This window comes from Spermophilus citellus, assembly GCF_964194105.1.
Source record: "Spermophilus citellus genome assembly, chromosome: 4".
In the NCBI taxonomy this organism is placed as follows: domain Eukaryota; kingdom Metazoa; phylum Chordata; class Mammalia; order Rodentia; family Sciuridae; genus Spermophilus; species Spermophilus citellus.
Genome location: NC_138185.1, coordinates 41607618 through 41627849, shown reverse-complemented (window position 1 = coordinate 41627849; position 20232 = coordinate 41607618). Strand labels below are relative to the sequence as shown.

The 20232-nt window shown below is 35.3% G+C and overlaps 1 protein-coding gene across 2 annotated transcripts in view; it reads left to right on the top strand.

Annotated features, from left to right (window-relative positions):
- The window catches only part of KIF16B (kinesin family member 16B), a 311644-nt gene that overhangs the window by 246432 nt on the left and 44980 nt on the right, over positions 1-20232 (top strand). For both annotated transcript variants that reach the window (XM_081289710.1, XM_081289711.1), the window contains one exon: positions 522-611. In XM_081289710.1, the coding sequence (XP_081145836.1) occupies positions 522-611 (90 nt within the window). The remainder of the gene's footprint in view (positions 1-521; positions 612-20232) is intronic.

The window sequence follows — 20232 nt, the reverse complement described above, 5'->3', positions numbered from 1 at the left end:
AATGAATAATCACAGAGATGCAGTAATAATCTTCTTTCTATTTGTCCTCTTCCCACTCCTGTCTACCACTTTGTCTTCTCTCCTTTTCCTCCTCCTGCCTCTTCTCCCTCCTCTTTTCTCTGAGTCTCCTTCTCTAGCTTTTTTCTCCTCCTGTATACTGTAATAGACTCTGGTGACAAATTTTGTATGGGCACACTACTGTACCAAAAAAGTCATCCTGTGGGATTTTCTCTCTCCAACCCAAGTGGAAAATTAAAGGACAGTTTTTGTAACTGATTAATAAGTGACCATTGGCCCCTCTGGGGCATCTGCCACATGCTGCTTGTACCCATATTTGGGATCCAAAGATACACATTTAATAGAGTGCAATTATTATTTATAAGTTCTATTTATGCAACTAGATTAATGTTTTTAATTCTAGATAAATTTTACATGCTAAATTTAATTTTTAAATTATGTTTTTAAATTTTTACTTTTTCTTCTAATTAATGCTGATTCATTTTTGTTTGCCTGGTTAATAGATTACTGTCCTAGATGAGACATGGACTGTATTCAGGCGTTACAGTCGTTTTCGAGAAATGCATAAAACATTGAAATTAAAGTATGCAGAGGTAAGTTATGAAATTATTATCTCCAATTAAGAACATTCATTTCATAAAGTAAATGAGCTGATTGCATTAGCAGTGTCCCCCCCCTCTCTCTCTCAGTATTAGCTTGTATCACCAAGTTTTATTTTAATTACTCATCTATCAAATATATCTTTTTAGTTTTTTTTTTAATTTATATTCTACATTGTTTAAAGGTTTCATGAGTATAAGATTTAGAAAATGGTAATAGATTAACTCCATCTTTTTCATAAACTTTATGATAATTTTAAATAAATTTTTCAATCAATTTGTAACTTCTCAACTATAAAACCTATTAAAATGAAATAGTAATAAATTAGTATAGATTTTTCCATTTTGTCTCTTAAAGAAAACTACATCCATGCTTAGATGTCCACTCAGTGAGAAACTGAGACATGAGCATTATTTTGCCTTCAAATATGGAGAAGGGGGACAGATAGCAATATGAATTTATCTAGAAACAAGAAAGTATTTTATGTATGAGGCCAGATGCCAGGGTATATTGATACATAAGTAATCTTTTCCTTTCTAGAGAAATATTAGCTTTTGAAATAATTTCAAGCAAAGAAAAGCATTCCTAGAATGGATTTGTGTTTCCTAATGATAAGGATGAAAATGATTTTACTTCAACTATAGGAAGTCTGTATATGTATATCTCTTTGAAAATTTGGGCTTAACTGTCTGCAAATCAATGAATAATCACTGTCTAATTAGCCTGTTTTCACTATTGATTTTCAGCACTATTTTTATAGTTTATGACATCCTAAAAATAAATTAGTCAAACTTTTGTCCCTAATTTGGTTCATATTAAATAATATTTCCTTAACATTATGGCTTCTGCCCTTTTTTATCTGACTTAGAATACAAAGAGAAATACCTATAAATAAAGGTTCCTTGATGTGTAGAAGAACCTTAAGTTCAGGTAAAATTGAGTTGTGTTTTAAATTCTGTTTTTCAGCTTTCACACTAGTTAGTATTCTGATAAAATTTGAAGAAGTTTCAGGTAGGAATTACAGTTTAGTGTTCCCAAGAGGCTTCAGTTCCAGCAGTAAACACATAAAATTCAAATTATGAGTTCATTTCTATAATTTCCCCTCCACGTCTCAAACTAATATTAACAATAAAAAGTAGAAATATTATATACATATTAAATGTAAAGAGCAGCTTTTTCTGAAAGTGAACTTTGCAGCTTATTAACTAGCTGGCTATGAGTTACTACATCAGTTCTTTAATAATGTATAGTTTTTGCACATTGTATTAACATCACCGAATTCCCAGAGTAATAGGTGGAAAAAGAAAGAAAAGGATGCAAGTTTTACACATACACACACACACACACACACACACACACACACACTCCCACTCATCCCATGATTATATTCATACCATATCTAATATTAGTTTAACCTATCCCATATAAACACACTTTTCTAGATTTCAGTAAAATAGTAGTGGATAAAAATAAAAATCTCTTCTTTTATATATCTTAAAATCATATGGAAAGAGCCTCAAAATAAGGAAACATAAACACTAATACTTGACAATTAAACATTCCATATTGAGTTGCCAATTGAAGTAAGTTGCTTGCCTTCCATGACAAATGTCAGGGTGATGGAGCAGAAGTTGTTGGGCACTTTAGTATAATTTCTTTTCAGTTTGGGCTCTTTGATAAGATGGCATTCTAGTTTCAGTATGAATTGAAATGAGTTTGAAAAGCATCAGTATACTTCTCTAATTAGTGTTTTTAAAGAAAACTAAATAAATATAACACAAGCAATCTTTGAAGATATAATAGAAGAAAACTTACATGGGATTAAGAATGATGTGAATCTGAAAATCAAAGAGATTTCTTGATACCAGGAAAAATTAATGAAGAGATTATTACATGTAAAATTTTCTCAAGGGGGAAAATGTGTATTACAACCATACTTTAAAAAATGAAGTGACCATCAAATGAAGAAAATTAAAATGGCTTCATTTATTACAACAAGAGCAACTATAAACTTTGTATACAGATGTGAACAAGACAGCCACATTCTGCCCTCTCATGAAGTAAAGAGAATAAACAAATAAGGCAATTTCAAATAATATTAAGTGCCTTATAGAAAAATGAAACAGGGTCTAATTATGTGGTATAAGAGCTGGACAGTGGGCACTTTTGAGGCAACAGACCATGCAGGCCTTTCTGAATAAGTGAGGTTTGAGCTGAAACCTGAATGTTGAGATGAAGCAAGCATGAAATCTAGAGGCAGACACATTTTAAGTAGAAATAACAGCAAATACAAAGGCTCATGGTGGCAAGGGCAAGTTTTGTGTGTTTAGGACTAAAACGCCTGTGAAAAGTGGCAAGAGTGGTAGTAGGAATGAGACAGAGGGCTAGATAGAGACCTATCAATCCACTGCAAAGTGTTCAAGTAAGAAAGTGATCCAATTTTTACTTTTAAAAGACCATTTTATTGGCTGTATAGACACAGATTGTTGGGATAGTTGAGAGCTTACATCTACAAGTCTGTTTTAGATATTGAATTTGATTTTAAACACTCATTTGGAAGTACGAAGGAAGATGAATGATGTATGCCTACAGATTAAAGAGAATATTATGAACGATCTCTCAGAAGTCATGGTTTAGATCACCAATAAGTGAGAAAAATTCTTTTATTTTTGTCTCAATTTTTAGCCAAGTTTCAGTGTTAAAACCATTATACTCATAACTTCTGCTAACAGAAGTCCCTTTTCCTGAAGACATACTGAGAATTGAAAGGGTAACCAAGAATGAAAATTGCATTTTCATTTGGAATTCAAGATTGTAACTTATAATTAACTTTATTAGAAGGACATAAAAAATTAGTTATATAAAAGAACTGTGAGACACACATGTGCATATTATTTCAAAGAGAAGAGATAGATGATCAGTGATTTGAAACTATGTAGTAAGCTCCTAAAATACACTGTGTGTTGAAAGAAGGCATGCTGGTTTAAGCCCTTGAGAAACTGCTGATGGTGTCTTGCCTTTCAGTTGCCACAACTGCGACCCATTTCCTCACCCTTTCCTGAGTGCTTATCCTGAGCCTAGTATTGTGCTTAGCATCTCATGGTGCTCTTGACAGTACTGTGAATGTAGGGGTCTTTACCAGCTGAGAGTGAGAGATGTGAATAATATGCTTCATGGCACAAAACCATGAGTAGAAGCCAGTTTTGAAACCAGTTTAACTCCATTTCCCATTTCTAAACCAACAATGATATTAAAATTTGGTTTTAAAATGCACATGATCTATTAAAACACAGTAGCATGTTATTCTAGATCTAGATGAAACATTTCAAAGGAGAAGAGCATTGTGATTCAACATTTTCAAAAGGAAGTTGAAATACAAAATTGAATATCATCCATATATTGTTATGTAAATTTGGAGTTTCTTTTGTGCAGCTCAGATTCATATTATCTTGCTTGCTAAGTGTATGTTGGGATTTGAAATCAATAATGTGCTTATTGGGAATTTGTCAAGTATTATTGCTGTCCTTATGTAATGTTAATCTTGAAGTAATCAACTACTTTCAAATAGCCTACTTGGCCTGAAAACATCCTAGAAATCACTTGACTTGTTAAAGACATAACCTCTTCAGGAAAGCCAAAGGGTTGATACAGAAGGATCCTGAAAATTTCCTCCCACAGACAACTTTTTGATAGCCAGGTGGGAACATCATTTCTTTACTTAGCTCCTTCACCAGATCATGCTCATTATTTCTATGCAAGTAGAGAACTAATCTTACTCTCTTCATACCAAGAGTAACAAAATGTTTGATGATAATGTGTTTTTTAAAAATGATATGTATTAAATTTTCCTAGTCATACAAGGTTCAAGTTTTAGATCAAGTTGGAAAAATACTGAAGAGCACAGTGAAATTCAAAATACAAAGAATTTGTAATATGCACACCAAGGTAGAGAATCTTTTGTCACCTTAAAACTTTAGTTTTTGTCACAGCTTATAATCTTTTGCAACTTTATCTAAAATTATATCCTGTTCTTTCACATTTTCTTCTGGAGTTTAGCCATGTTCTCTCCTGGAGGATATACTCTAAAATAGTTTGATGTGACAGTTCCTTTTATGGAGATTGTTTTTCTTTTTCTTTCTCTAATCTTTTTTTTTCTAAATAGACTACATGTTCATGATAAAAGATTGACATTATTCAAAGATATATCTAGGGACTGTGAAAGTGAGCCTTAATCTAGCCCTCAGAGATACCATTTGCAGCACTTCCCAGGAGGTCTTCCTGGATCCAACTATAAATTCAGAAGCACACGCTTTCTATAAGCCATACTTTGCATGAAGGTCCCTGGAAAGGATACAGAACAGAGACCACTGCTTGCCAATAGGGCAGAGGCTTGGTGAGGATCTCCCAGCATTCTGCAGGATTCTACAGAGTTGTCCAGGAGCCTTCGTCCCATCTCTCCCTAGTAATAGCTTAGGTGCATGGAGATGAGACCCATCTGGGCAGGTGCAAGAACCTCTCTAGTTTCCCCATGCCACAGAGAACCAGCACTATTACCAGTGGAGTGTGACAACTCCACTGGCAGAATTTTCAGCCTCTACAAGAAGCACATGGAATTATCAGTCATCTCACCTACAGCTAGGCTTCCCACCATCTAGCTCTCATTCTCCCTGTCCAGAAGCAGAGGTGGTGGGGAGATAATCTTTTCCATGAACGGTATTGCCTAGTAACAAAATTGGCATTTTCACCTTATCAAGTTTCCAGAATCCTCTTGCTAGACATTTGGGTAGTTTCCGATTTTTGCTGTTAGGACAACTTCTCTGAACATTCTTGAACATGCTTACATGTCTTCTGATTTGAAAATTTCTCTGTTGGGGAGGAAAAAAACCGATTGCTCAAATGTCCTGAAAGACTTAATTTATGAAAATCCAAGCTCAGGAATGAATACACAGGAGTTGGGTAGGCTGAGAGCCCTAAAGGTCATCACCCTTGGGAGAAGGTTTTAAGAATTTCTTAGCCACCATTCAACTGAGTCTTCTAATTTCCCTGTTTTCTCACATTCCTGTGATTCACGTTTGCAATAATTTTTTCCATAAAATGTGTTAGTCAACTGAAGACCCCTCAGGGACACTTTATGTACACTTGGGTGGCAGGCCAGTTAAAACTGTGAGGAGATGTCGATCACATAATATATGTCTCTGAAGAAAATAGAAGGAACTTAGGGTTATTACAAGCAAAGGAAATGAATGATTTGGAAGGCAAGACCTCCGGCTTCTAGGCGTCTATCAACCTACAAGTGAGGCATGGAGGGCAGAGAAAAAGCAGAAAACTGTAATATGCTTTTTATTGTATAGTAACAATATGTTATGAAGGGAAAAAGAAAACTAAGTTCTTTGCCCTCTATACAGAAGACCAAATTAGCTGCTCATGGTCTTAGCTCGTTTGCAAGTGCATGCTCGTTTTCTGTTTTCAGGTGTGCTCGTATGAGTGGGCCGAGTTCTTCCCACTGGGAATGCAACATTATTCTGGATGGTTAAAATTGCTGGTTTATTTTTACTTATTCATTTATTTTGACCTTAGCAGTTTCTTTTAGATTTCAAATAGGTTTCCCCTTTTGTTTCAAATTAATTTGTTTTCTTGATATACTGACATGTATTATGCAAGACAATAGCTCTTTCTGGTTTTCATTCTCTGCTGCCTTTCATTGACCTCATATGGAATCTTAATCAAATTAAATCCTGTGTTTTCAAATTCCACATCTGTAAAATGATAATGCCACAGCCAGTTTGTAAAAGATTGTGAGAGTCTCAGATAAAATAAGATATTGAAATCAACTATCAAGTATTGTGCAGCATCTGCTAGATTAGCATGTCTTTGAAATTTTATCATGCTGACCATTTCTATAGTGTTCTTCTTTTTATATGGAAACTATGTATTTTTTTACTTTATTAAAGTGAGCATAAGCCTTTTAAATATCAATCAAGTTTTGGTTCTCAGAAACAAAACCCTGTTAAGTGTTCCCTTTTTGTTTCGCTGAGGAGGAGGTAGAGTTACTATTTATGTCTAGTGTCCATGAGGTTTACCGGTGAATCCAGATCACAGTGTCTGGGAGTCCTCCAGACAGAAACCTAGTCCATCTAGAAGTTGAAAAGAAAAAGGAAAGCTTTGAAAATCACCTCCCTTTTTTAACCATTAAAATAAATAGTAAAGACCTAGTGTCCCTTTATGGCTTTTTGGATAAACGGTCTTATAGGCTCTGAATGTTTTTAAGAAAGTAGTATGACTTGGGACAGGAAAGTCAAAGAGTCATTGAAAGAGCTACTGATTCTCAGAAGTTCAGCAATGCTGTCTAATTTTTGAAAGGACTTTATTTTAGTACATTTAACAAGGAGTTCTCCCTTCTGAGTGCTACAGCCTCATGGAAATTACTATGAACTGAATGTTTGTGTGTCTCAAAAATTCATATCTGAAATCTAATTCTGAATTTGTTGGTATTAAAATTAGGTCTTTAGGGGGTGATTATATTCTGAGGGTGAAGCCCTAATCAAAGGGATTAGTGCCCTAACACAAGGTGCCTCTACCACCATGTGAGGACATGGAAGGTGCCAGGTACCCAATCTGCTTTACCCTTGATCTTGGACTTTTCACCCTCAAGAACTGGGAGCAATAAAGTTCTTTTGTATACAAATTACCCCATCTAAGGTATTTTGTTATAGTTGCAGGAATACACAAAGACCAGTGCCTAATTTCTCAGGAGAATCTTCTCAGAATGAAAGGGGCTATTTAGAATTAATCATTGAGGACGTTTTTATAATGTTCTTAGCTAGAAGTGATTTGGAAGCAATTTTGTGTTGGTCTGCTTAGAGGTCAAAGAATGAACAATGAAAATGGGGCATTTTGTCTACCAAAATGTGGTCAAAACAAGTGCTAAGGGAACTTTTAATGTCCGTGCCTGGTGAGAGTATATGTTTCTTAGAATAGTCCATGTTGCCTGCCGATATCATAACTAAGTCATCACAATTTGTGAAAAAAATCAGAGTCACTAGAGTACCCAAGTGTCAAACACAATCAGCCTCAATCAGATGCATCCCTAAAGGGGCTTCCTTCTCCTTACAAATCTGAGTGAGAGAAATATTTTGAGAGCCTTCGAGTGAAAATGGAAGATTACTGTGTTACAGCAATTGTTCTGTCTCACAGCTAGCATTTCTCTGGGTGCCCAGTAAATACCAGTGGGAGGGAAGGAAATAATTAGGCAAGAGGTTATTTAATTTGTATGTGGACTTTCAGTTTGTGCTGATGAAACCATTTATCACCTTCTATGTTCTCCAAATGATTTCCCCAATGCAGCACCAAAGAAAGTCAAGAAAAAAAAGCTGGCTACTGGCTTCATATTTGTCTTTGATAGCTATTTTCCATCTTTCATTGAAATGCATTCTAGACTGTTTTATAACCAGCATTCCAAATTTAATATAAAAATTGCAAATCTGCTCACCACCCAAATTACAACGCTACCAACCGTAGCCACAGGGAGCATCCGGTAAGCCTTAGATAAATTTATTCACACCAAGCCCTCAGCTTCTTTGAATTTTTTAATAGCAAATAGCTATATAGCCAAAAATAGAAGGCCACCAGCATTCTGACCTGGTATGTTATCAGGGACCCAGGTTTTTCACTTTGTGGTTTGTATTATACTATTTTCTCCACCCAGTAGATAAACAGCATTTAAATCACTACTTTCAAGGATAGGTGGAGGAGCAAAGAACATTGAATTACCTTGGAAGCCTTTCCAAAATATGTCAACTCAAGCCCTCAACTAGGAAATTCTGCTTTAATAAACCTGAGGTGGGTCTCAGGACCATGTATTTGGGGAAAAGCATCACCCAAAGGATGCTCAGTGGACCACTGATTAGATATTTCCTGTCCTTTCTTTTGCATTCACCTTGTGAACTTTAGTTGATTTTTCATTATTATAGATCATTAAATTAAAGAAGTGATATCTAGAGACAGATAATCTTGAATATTGTCAACATTAATAACAGACTCATTCAGACCTGAACAATGAAGAAGAAATGTCTCTTCAGTTACCACAGATGTAGACTTTTATCACATTCTTCTTTGCAGCAAGTAAGGAAACTTGTACAGCAACAGGCTTAGAACCCACAATATAAAATGTCCACCTGCCAAGGGACCATAATGACTTAATGTGTAGTCCAGGTTTTCATTTTAGACAAGAGGGACCAAACACCTAGAGAGAATTTTGTTCAAGACCTAAGAGTGGGCAAGGTTCCTGTCTCCTGATTCCTTGTTCTTTGTCTGACAGTGTTCCTCTTCATGACAGTATTCGTTCTACAAGGGGAAATTTACAGAATGCTCTAGATGAAATAAAAAATGAGAAAATTCATTCCCTATAAAAATCAGTTACATAGCAAGTCCCCATGGATGCTAACTAGACTACTAGAAATTTTGTTTCTTCTATTCAATGTCATTACAATGACAAGTTCCTGGCATGCCTCAGATCCTGAAAGAGACAATTAGCATCATACTAAGAGATGGAAAATATAAGCCTTTGAGTTGGTTCAACTTCATATTCTTAAAATTGCAATATTTAATATTCACAGATCTGGATGTTCTTTCAAAAATTTTTGCCGCATACATGAATGTTCTCAGATCTATTTTCACTGGCTCATGCCTGAATGAAATTGACACTGGCTTTGGGAAGAATGAGAACTTCATGTGGAAAAGATACAATCTTTATACAAATATAACTGGAAATTGATGCAATCCTAACTACATTTCCAAGTATGATTTTATACCTAGGATGATTCCAAGGTACTTGATTTTAGTACTTCTGTGAGAAGAGGACAGCAGCTTGCATTAATGATGTGTTCTAATTTTAATTGTTGATTTCCCTGGACCACCAACAAAATTTTCTACATTGCTCCTTCATACAAAACATACTTCAGAACAATGTAGTATGTGACAAGTCCTAGGAGAGGCACAGAGCAGGTGGCTCATAAGTATTATGCCGTGTGGGCTTTAGACCTCTGATGGTATAAAGGTAACTCATTGCTTTTTAATGACCCATCTAGGTTGTCCCGAACAATTGCTGCTTCATGCCACTAACAAATCAAACTTAGAAGAGAATTGCTTATTGTTTGTGAGTATATTTCTTAGTGACAGCTGTTCTTTTAAGGCCTTGGGAGCTGCTATTAATTTTGAGTAGTCAAAAATGCTTCCATCTAGTCAGCTGTGAGAATTATGGCAGCCTTTTGATGAGTTTTCATTATTTTCATTTCTCAGAAGCTGGAGTGGCTGAAATTTAAAGCCACAAACTTGCAGTGTGCAGATGTTTCAAAAACTGCCAGTTATATGTGGGTATATTTACTTGCAAAAGACAGGTTATAGCTGATGTGACCAATTAGAGTGCCATGTTAAAATTTTTTCTCCCCTCTGTAAAACTTGAGTAGTAATTAAGTAGCCATGTATCACTGGAGTAAAGAAAATGACTAGTAAATCAGGAATGGCAATAAACTACACTTTTATCAAGGGTTAACAGAAGTCAGATATTTTTCTTTGATTAGTAAAGACTCCACAACTTTTTTAGTTCTCAATCTTTCTTTTTCCAGTGATTTATAATCCAGTTTTAGCTACTTAATTGTTAAAAATCTTAGAAGATAAGCAAGGCTTTTGTTCCTCATTTTAATTTCTTTTCTATATTTATGACTGCTGTTATTTGTATCCAAAGTAATGTAATTGCCATTTATTAAAACCTGTGCAGTCTGTTGCCTTCAAGACCACCTGGACTTAATATAGGGTCTAGCTAAACTAAAAAGTGAACTTGGCTAAGAGAGAGAAGCTTTTAATGAAAGCAAACTTTCCAATTATATTTAATTTGCCTTCTTAATGGCAGCAAACTTCTTTTAATGTAATAAACATTGAAGTCAGGAGATTTGATGACTATGTCAGTTCACTGGGAATCAGAGAAGAAACAACTTGTAGATGAAAATATCACTGCTTCCTGATTATTAAGAAATATTGCAGAGGATATGCTGAAAGTATTTCTGAAAAGCATAAATGCACGTGTAGCTACTGAACTTGTTAGATAAATGGATTCTCAGTGCTTCCATTTTTCTAAACCCGGGATTCACAAATAATATATAAAATGGTTGCATTAGTTTAAAGTAACTAATTGATTATCTTACTCTCTTGCTAGTTCTTCGTATCTATTTTTCAACATAAAACTTAGAAGTGAATCACTTGAGTTTTTAGGTTCCACATGTATTGAAGAAGAGAAAGACAAATTTCATAAGAAATGAGTGGACCTCAAAATTACTGACTTCATTTTTCCAATGGCTGTTATTTCAGCCCTTTTGTCTCTAGAATATGTTTTATTTACTGAATTGCAGAGCAAGCTTGTCATTATGTTTCTCTTAGAGCAAAAAAAAAGTGCTATTTTAATCCTTATTTGTTTGTTTCCTGTGTTTTATTCTGCATAATCAAATTTCATAATTATGCAAAGTAGGCCATAGGGCTGTTGTTAAAATTTCTTCCAGTACTCTCTAGGTTTATGATATCTCCCACAAATATCCCATTTATTTGACTTCAGTCATCATTTTTAACGCTAATATACAGTTTTCCCATAAGAACTCAAGCGTCTTTGCATCATTTCCCACTCCTGCTCTAAGGATAATGACTACAGCAGGAAAAGAGGCCATTTTGGAGGTTTTTCTCATGAATACTGCATCCCCTTTGTGCCTGTCCTTTTTCTGTTCTATAACTTCTTGAAAAGTAACCTGTTTTGTTATTATATTAAACTCCATTTTCCCTGCACACATCTGAGCATTGCTTCAAATGAGTATATGGAGATTTTGCAGGAAGTAAGATACACTCCTCAAAAGCCATACAGCACAACCAAGATAATAGGTAAAATATCTCCACAGTATCTAAAGTGCTACTTGTAACATAGCATTGAGAGATTTTAATCATCAGAATCCAAGTTGCAGAATTTCAGAGCTGAAAGGAGACTTTTAAAACATCTCAGTTCAGTTTCTTCCCTTTGACAGATGATGAAACTAGAAACTAGAGAGGTTTTACACATTGCCCAACATGGTTCAACCAGCTATTTGTTGAGACTTGAAATCCGATTGCCCCAAATCGCAGGTTATTAAAAGAAAAAGACATATGGTGGTGTTAATTTAACTGTTCCATTAAATTTGGGAAAAGAATAATCACTTTTTACTGTTTCTATAAAAGTGATGCATGCTCATTTATAAAAATTTCACATAATACAAGGAAATACAAGAAGAAAGCAGCAGATTACCCAAAGTCATTCTCTAAATATAATTAATGTTACCATTTAATGAACATTATTTTAAGTATTCGTTTAGAAAATGAATAGGCACAGATAAAAGGTTGGATACATAAATTGATAAAAAGGATGTAAAGTGATAGAATAATAGGGGAAAAGAATAAAATGACCTTAAAACATTGTGTTCATTTTAGATATGCTATTTTTAAGTATAGACATTAAATTTAATTTTACTTGAATTTAACAGAGTGAAAGAAAATGAAGTAAAACCATAGAATTTGCTGAACTTCAAATTAAAGTTTCTCCACTACAAGATATGTCCTCTAAAATGTGTATGACTTTAAGAAAAAAAATTATAAAAACATTTTAAAAATTATAAAGCCACTGGTTTTCAGATGATGTATTTAATATTTCATAATCATGACTATTTTGACAGAGATAAGATTAGCTTTATTTACTCCTACCTCCCATTTTTTAAAGTCATTATTTTTACATTGTCAAAAATATATAGAATTCTCGTCCTTTTTTGAATAAATTATACATAATTACCTCTTAGTATGAGTTTAAATAGAAGCAGTATTTACTCTACGATGGTTTCCTCATTCCTGAGATCTTCATACTGTGCAGTCTCTTGATTGGATAATTTTGGTCATTTGATGTATATTAAGAGTTCCTGTCTGTTTGAGAATGTCTCTCCTGGCATGTATACTTGAAAGACAGTTTAGTTAGTTGTAAATTTCTGGGGTCACATTTTTTGTTTCTTAGAACATTTCATTTTGTATTATTATTTTCTCATTTGTATATTTATGTTATCCTGTGTTTTTATTTTGCTGATTGATTTTGTTCCTTCTGCTAAGGCTTTCATTCCACTAATGTTTTTGTCTCTTCATTTCTTTCTTGAGTTTTGCTGGCTCACTTTTTGTTGGGGATAGATGATGAGGGGGACAGAGTACAAAAGTACCAATTTTTTTTTTCAGTTAGTTTTTTTTTAATTTTAAAATAACTTTAGACTGTGTTTTGTCTTTAAGCAAAACATGCTTTTTTGCCTTTAAGTGTAGGCATGTAATATTTTGTGTTGAAAACTTGGCATGATGTATTGGGAAAAGGAATTGTAGATTGGCCTTTAGTGTGAGGTTTTGTTTGTCTGACGGGTATAAGCTGTGCTTACTATTTGTAGCTGTGGTTTCAGGTGCTGAACTTTCCTCTGGTGTTTTGCTTTTGTCTCCTCTGTGGTCTTGGGCTTTCTTGGAGGTTCCTTACATAAAGTCTGAGACTTGCAGTTTTTTCAGTTTGGATCCTCTGTCACACAGCATCCCTATTGTTGTGACAGTAATATATGTGTAGTGGGGGGAGTACTCTAAATTACTGTGTTAAGTCTAAGTCTTTAGTGAGCCAGAGTTGGGCCTCTCGCCCCACCACAATCTGGTAAATCTATTGGCCATCCCCCACACACACACTATCAGCTGGACTCTGGTAAAACCCAAGATGGTTAGGTTCTGGTACAGAACTCTTGGTAATATTGGCGAACGGCATTTTCTGCCTCCTGCCATATGCTATATGGATTTTTCTCCCATCTGCACAGTGAGAACTTGATGGTAGTTACTGGAGTTAAAACTCACAAGAGTGTGGAGACCTGCCCCCTAAAATTATCCACCCCCTCAGCCATTTTTAGTATTCATACAAGTCTATCCTGAGCCTCTAGCAATTCCTGAATTACAGTTCAAAGTGTTTCTACCAATATTGACTCCAGCTATGGGTTTCTGTGCCAGATAAGTTGTAATTCTCTGTATCCACCATCTGTCTGTCCAGTTTGAGTCAGTAGCTTGCCCTGTGACTTCACTTCTTTCCTGGATGTGAGAAGAGTTGTTGATTTTCAGTTTGGTTCAGCTTTTTTCATGCTGTAAGAATAGGAGTGATGACTTCCAAGTTCCTTACATATATGTTCAGAAACCAGAAATCCCACTTTAGAATAGTTTTAGACTACAGTAAAAAGATGAAAATAGTGCAGAGTTTTGTTAATTATTAATTATTAACATATAATTAATATGTATTATTAACATATTTTACCATTAGTAGAGTACCTTTAAAATAACTGATGAACCAATTCTGGTACATAATTATTAGCCATAGTCTTCACTTAATTCATATTTCCTTAGTTTTCACTGAATGTTCTTTTTCTGTTCTAGGATCCCATCCACAATATTACATTACATTTACTTATCTCTTCTCATGACCCTCCTGATTGTGACAGTTTCTCATACTTTTTTTTTTAAATGGCTTTGACACTGTTGATGGTAACTGATCAATATTTTACAGAATGTCCCATTTGAGATTTGAGTCTGATGTTTTCTCATGATTAGATGAGGCTTATGGTTTTGGAAGAAGGAGACAACATAGGTAGATTCCCAGAATGATCATGTAAAGTCAAAGACAGAGTGATCCCAGTGTAGTTGGAATGCCTGAGAAGACTATAGAACTTCAGGGACTTTAATATTTTGATATATAGGACACTGTATTTACTTCTTCACAGGTTACAAGGGAAATCAAAGAGGACTCTCTCCACCTACAGATTGTTCCTAACAGTACTTCTCATGAAAATCAAATCTATAATTTCTGCTAGATTAGAAAAGTGAGGCAATAAAAGTGAAAATGTGTAAATACAAAGTACTTGAGAAGAAATGAAAAGGTACAGATAATATTGCTGATTTTGTATAGAAGTTTTTATTTAATGTGAGAAACCAAAACAAGCAAACAAAAGATGACAATGTTTGTGGGACATGAGTGGAGGCATCAAGGATAATTCAGGATGACTCCCTGTATAAACTTCTCTCATACAGTCTTTTTTTTTTATTGTTGGTTGTTCAAAACATTACATACTTCTTGACATATCATATTTCACACTTTGATTCAAGTGGGTTATGAACTCCCATTTTTACCCCGTATACAGATTGCAGAATCACATCAGTTACACTTCCACTGATTTATATATTGCCATACTAGTGTCTGTTGTATTCTGCTGCCTTTCCTAGCCTCTACTATCCCTCCTCCCCTCCCCTCCCCTCCCCTCCCCTCCCCTCCCCTCCCCTCCCCTCCCCTCTTCTCTCTCTACCCCCTCTACTGTAATTCATTTCTTCCCCTTGTATTATTTTTCCCTTTCCCCTCACTTCCTCTTGTATGAAATTTTGTATAACCCTGAGGGTCTCCTTCCATTTCCATGCAATTTCCCTTCTCTCTCGCTTTCCCTCCCACCTCTCATCCCTGTTTAATGTTAATCTTCTTCTCATGCTCTTCGTCCCTACTCTGTTCTTAGTTACTCTCCTTATATCAAAGAAGACATTTGGCATTTGTTTTTTAGGGATTGGCTGGCTTCACTTACCATAATCTGCTCTAATGCCATCCATTTCCCTCCAAATTCTATGATTTTGTCATTTTTTAATGCAGAGTAATACTCCATTGTGTATAAATGCCACATTTTTTTTTATCCATTCATCTATTGAAGGGCATCTAGGTTGGTTCCACAGTCTTGCTATTATGAATTGTGCTGCTATGAACACCGATGTAGCAGTGTCCCTGTAGCATGCTCTTTTTAGGTCTTTAGGGAATACACTGAGAAGGGGAATAGCTGGGTCAAATGGTGGTTCCATTCCCAGCTTTCCAAGAAATCTCCATACTGCTTTCCAAATTGGCCGCACCAATTTGCAGTCCCACCAACAATGAAGAAGTGTACCCTTTTCCCGACATCCTCTCCAGCACTTGTTGTTGTTGGACTTCCTAATGGCTGCCAGTCTTACTGGAGTGAGATGGTATCTTAGAGTGGTTTTGATTTGCATTTCTCTGACTGCTAGCGATGTTGAGCATTTTTTCATGTACTTGTTGATTAATTGTATGTCCTCCTCTGAGAAGTGTCTGTTCAGGTCCTTGGCCCATTTGTTGATTGGGTTATTTGTTATCTTATTGTCTAATTTTTTGAGTTCTTTGTATACTCTGGATATTAGGGCTCTATCTGAAGTGTGAGGAGTAAAGATTTGTTCCCAGGACGTAGGCTCCCTATTTACCTCTCTTATTGTTTCTTTTGCTGAGAAAAAACTTTTTAGTTTGAGTAAGTCCCATTTGTTGATTCTAGTTATTAACTCTTGTGCTATGGGTGTCCTATTGAGGAATTTGGAGCCCAACCCCACAGTATGTAGATCGTAGCCAACTTTTTCTTCTATCAGACGCCGTGTCTCTGATTTGATATCAAGCTCCTTGATCCATTTTGAGTTAACTTTTGTGCATGGAGAGAGAAAGGGATTCAGTTTCATTTTGATGCATATGGATTTCCAGTTTTCCCAGCACCATTTGTTGAAGATGCTATCCTTCCTCCATTGCATGCTTTTACCCCTTTATCAAATATAAGATAGTTGTAGTTTTGTGGATTAGTCTCTGTGTCCTCTATTCTGTACCATTGGTTCACCCGCCTGTTTTGGTACCAGTACCATGCTGTTTTTGTTACTATTGCTCTGTAATATAGTTTGAAATCTGGTATCGCTATACCGCCTGATTCACACTTCCTGCTTAACATTGTTTTTGCTATTCTGGGTCTTTTATTTTTCCATGTGAATTTCATGATTGCTTTCTCTATTTCTATAAGAAATGCCCTTGGGATTTTGATTGGCATTGAATTAAACCTATAGAGATCTTTTGGTAATATCGCCATTTTGATGATGTTAGTTCTGCCTATCCATGAACAGGGTATATTTTTCCATCTTCTAAGATCTTCTTCTATTTCTCTCTTTAGGGTTCTGTAGTTTTCATTGTATAAGTCTTTCACCTCTTTTGTTAGGTTGTTTCCCAAGTATTTTATGTTTTTTTGAGGATACTGTGAATGGAGTGTTTTTCCTCATTTCCATTTCAGAGGATTTGTCGCTGATATACAGGAATGCCTTTGATTTATGCGTGTTGATTTTATATCCTTCCACTTTGCTAAATTCATTTATTAGCTCTAATAGTTTCTTTGTAGACCCTTTTGGGTCTGCTAGGTATAGAATCATGTCATCTGCAAATAGTGATAATTTAAGTTCTTCTTTTCCTATTTTTATGCCTTTAATTTCTTTCGTCTGTCTAATTGCTCTGCCCAGTGTTTTGAGAACGATGTTGAACAGAAGTGGTGAGAGAGGGCATCCCGGTCTTGTTCCAGATTTTAGAGGGAATGCCTTCAATTTTCCTCTCTTCAGAATGATGCTAGCCTGAGGCTTAGCATAGATTGCTTTTACAATGTTGAGGTATGTTCCTGTTATCCCTAGTTTTTCTAGAGTTTTGAATATAAAGGGATGCTGTACTTTGTCGAATGCTTTTTTTGCATCTATCCAGATGATCATATGGTTCCTATTTTTAAGTCTATTGATGTGGTGAATAACATTTATTGATTTCCGTATATTGAACCAGCCTTGCATCCCAGGGATGAATCCTACTTGATCATGGTGCACAATTTTTATGATATGTTTTTGAATCTGATTCGCCAGAATTTTATTGAGGATTTTTGCATCTAGGTTCATTAGAGATATTGGTGTGTAGTTTTCTTTCTTTGAAGTGTCTTTGTCTGGTTTAGGAATCAGGGTGATGTTGGCCTCGTAGAATGAATTTGGAAGTTCTCCCTCTTTTTCTATTTCCTGAAATAGCTTGAAAAGTATTGGTATTAGTTCCTCTTTAAAGGTTTTGTAAAACTCTGCTGTATACCCATCCGGTCCTGGGCTTTTCTTAGTTGGTAGTCTTTTGATGGTTTCTTCTATTTCCTCAATTGATATTGGTCTGTTTAGGTTGTCTATATCCTCCTGACTCAATCTGGGAAGATCATATGACTTAAGATATTTATCTATACCTTCACTATCTTCTATTTTATTGGAGTATAAGGATTCAAAATAATTTCTGATTATCTTCTGTATTTCTGAATTGTCTGTTGTGATGTTGCCTTTTTCATCCCGTATGCTAGTAATTTGGGTTCTCTCTCTTCTTCTCTTCGTTACCATGCCTAAGGGTCTGTCGATTTTATTTATTTTTTCAAAGAACCAACTTTTAGTTTTGTCAATTTTTTCAATTGTTTCTTTTGTTTCGATTTCATTAATTTCAGCTCTGATTTTAATTATTTCTTGCCTTCTACTTCTTTTGCTGTTGTTTTGCTCTTCTTTTTCTAGGATTTTGAGATGAAGTATGAGATCATTTATTTGTTGGTTTTTTTCTTTTTTTAAGGAATGAACTCCAAGCAATGAATTTTCCTCTTAGAACTGCTTTCAATGTGTCCCATAGATTCCGATATGTTGTGTCTGTGTTTTCATTTATCTATAAGAATTTTTTAATTTCCTCCTTGATGTCTTCATTAACCCATTGATCATTCAGTAACCTATTGTTCATTCTCCAAGTGATGCATGATTTTTCCTTCCTTCTTTTATCTTTGATTTTCAGTTTCATTCCATTATGATCAGAAAAGATGCATGGTATTATCTCTACTCCTTTATATTGTCTAAGAGTTGCCCTGTGACATAATATGTGATCTATTTTTGAGAAGGATCCATGTGCTGCTGAGAAAAAAGTGTAACTGCTTGATGTTGGGTGGTATATTCTATATATGTCAATTAAGTCTAGGTTATTAATCGTGTTATTGAGTTCTATAGTTTCCTTATTCAACTTTTGTTCGGAAGATCTGTCCAGTGGTGAGAGAAGTGTGTTGAAATCTCCCATGATTATTGTATGGTGGTCTATTAGACTCTTGAACTTGAGAAGAGTTTGCTTGATGAACATAGCTGCACCATTGTTTGGGGCATATATATTTATGATTGTTATGTCTTGTTGGTGTATGGGTCCCTTGAGCAGTATGTAGTGTCCCTCTTTAACCCTTTTGATTAACTTTGGCTTGAAATCTATTTTATTTGATATGAGTATGGACACTCCTGCTTGTTTCCGAAGTTCATATGAGTGATATGATTTTTCCCAACCTTTCACCTTCACTCTATGTATATCTTTTCCTATCAAATGCATCTCCTGTAGGCAGCATATTGTTGGGTCTTGTTTTGTGATCCATTCTACTAGCCTGTGTCTCTTAATTGGTGAGTTTAAGCCATTAACATTTAGGGTTATTATTGAGATATGGTTTGTTCTTCCAGCCATATTTGTTTATTTATGTTACTAAACATGGTTTGTTTTCCTCTCTGATTATTTTCCCCCCCTTTACTGTCCTACCTCCCACTGTTGGTTTTCATTGTTATTTTCCATTTCCTCTTCCTGTAATGTTTTGCCAAGGATGTTTTGAAGAGATGGTTTTCTAGCTGCAGATTCTTTTAACTTTTGTTTATCGTGGAAGGTTTTAATTTCATCTTCCATCCTGAAGCTTAATTTCGCTGGATACACAATTCTTGGTTGGAACCCATTTTCTTTCAGTGTTTGAAATATGTTATTCCAGGATCTTCTAGGTTTCAGAGTCTGTGTTGAAAGATCAGCTGTTATCCTGATTGGTTTACCCCTAAATGTGATCTGTTTCCTTTCTCTTGTAGCTTTTAAAATTCTCTCCTTATTCTGTATGCTGGGCATCTTCATTATAATGTGTCTAGGTGTGGATCTCTTATGATTTTGCACATTCGGCGTCCTGTAGGCTTCTGGGATTTGGGATTCTGTCTCATTCTTCAAGTCTGGGAAGTTTTCTCGTATTATTTCATTGAATAGATTGCTCATTCCTTTGGTTTGGACCTCTATACCTTCCTGTATCCCAATGACTCTTAAGTTTTGTCTCTTTATGTTATCCCATATTTCTTGGATGTTCTGCTCATGGTTCCTTAACAGTCTTGCTGAGCTATGTTCTTTTCAAGTTGAAATACTTTGTCTTCATTGTCTGATGTTCTATCTTCTAAGTGTTCTACTCTGCTGGTAGTATTCTCAATTGAGTTTTTAAGTTGGTTTATTGCTTCCTGCATTTCTAGGATTTCTGTTTGTTTTTTATTACCTCTATCTCCCTGTATAGTTGATCTTTTGCTTCTTGGATTTGTTTATGTAATTCATTGTGGAAGTGATCTTTCATTGTCTGATTTTGCTGTCTAATGTCTTCCTTGAGACTCCAGATCATCTGAAGCATGTATATCCTGAATTCTTTATCTGACATTCCATCTGCTGCAGCTATTACCTCTTCTAAAGTTGAGTTGACCTGCATTGCTTGTGGTTCTTTCTTTCCTTGCCGTGTCATACTGCTCGCGTTTCTTTCTGCTTGGTGAAACTGTTGTGTTTTTGAAATTTTCCCCCTATATATTTATATTGCTCTTGTATAGTTGAAAAGTCTCCCTTGCAGG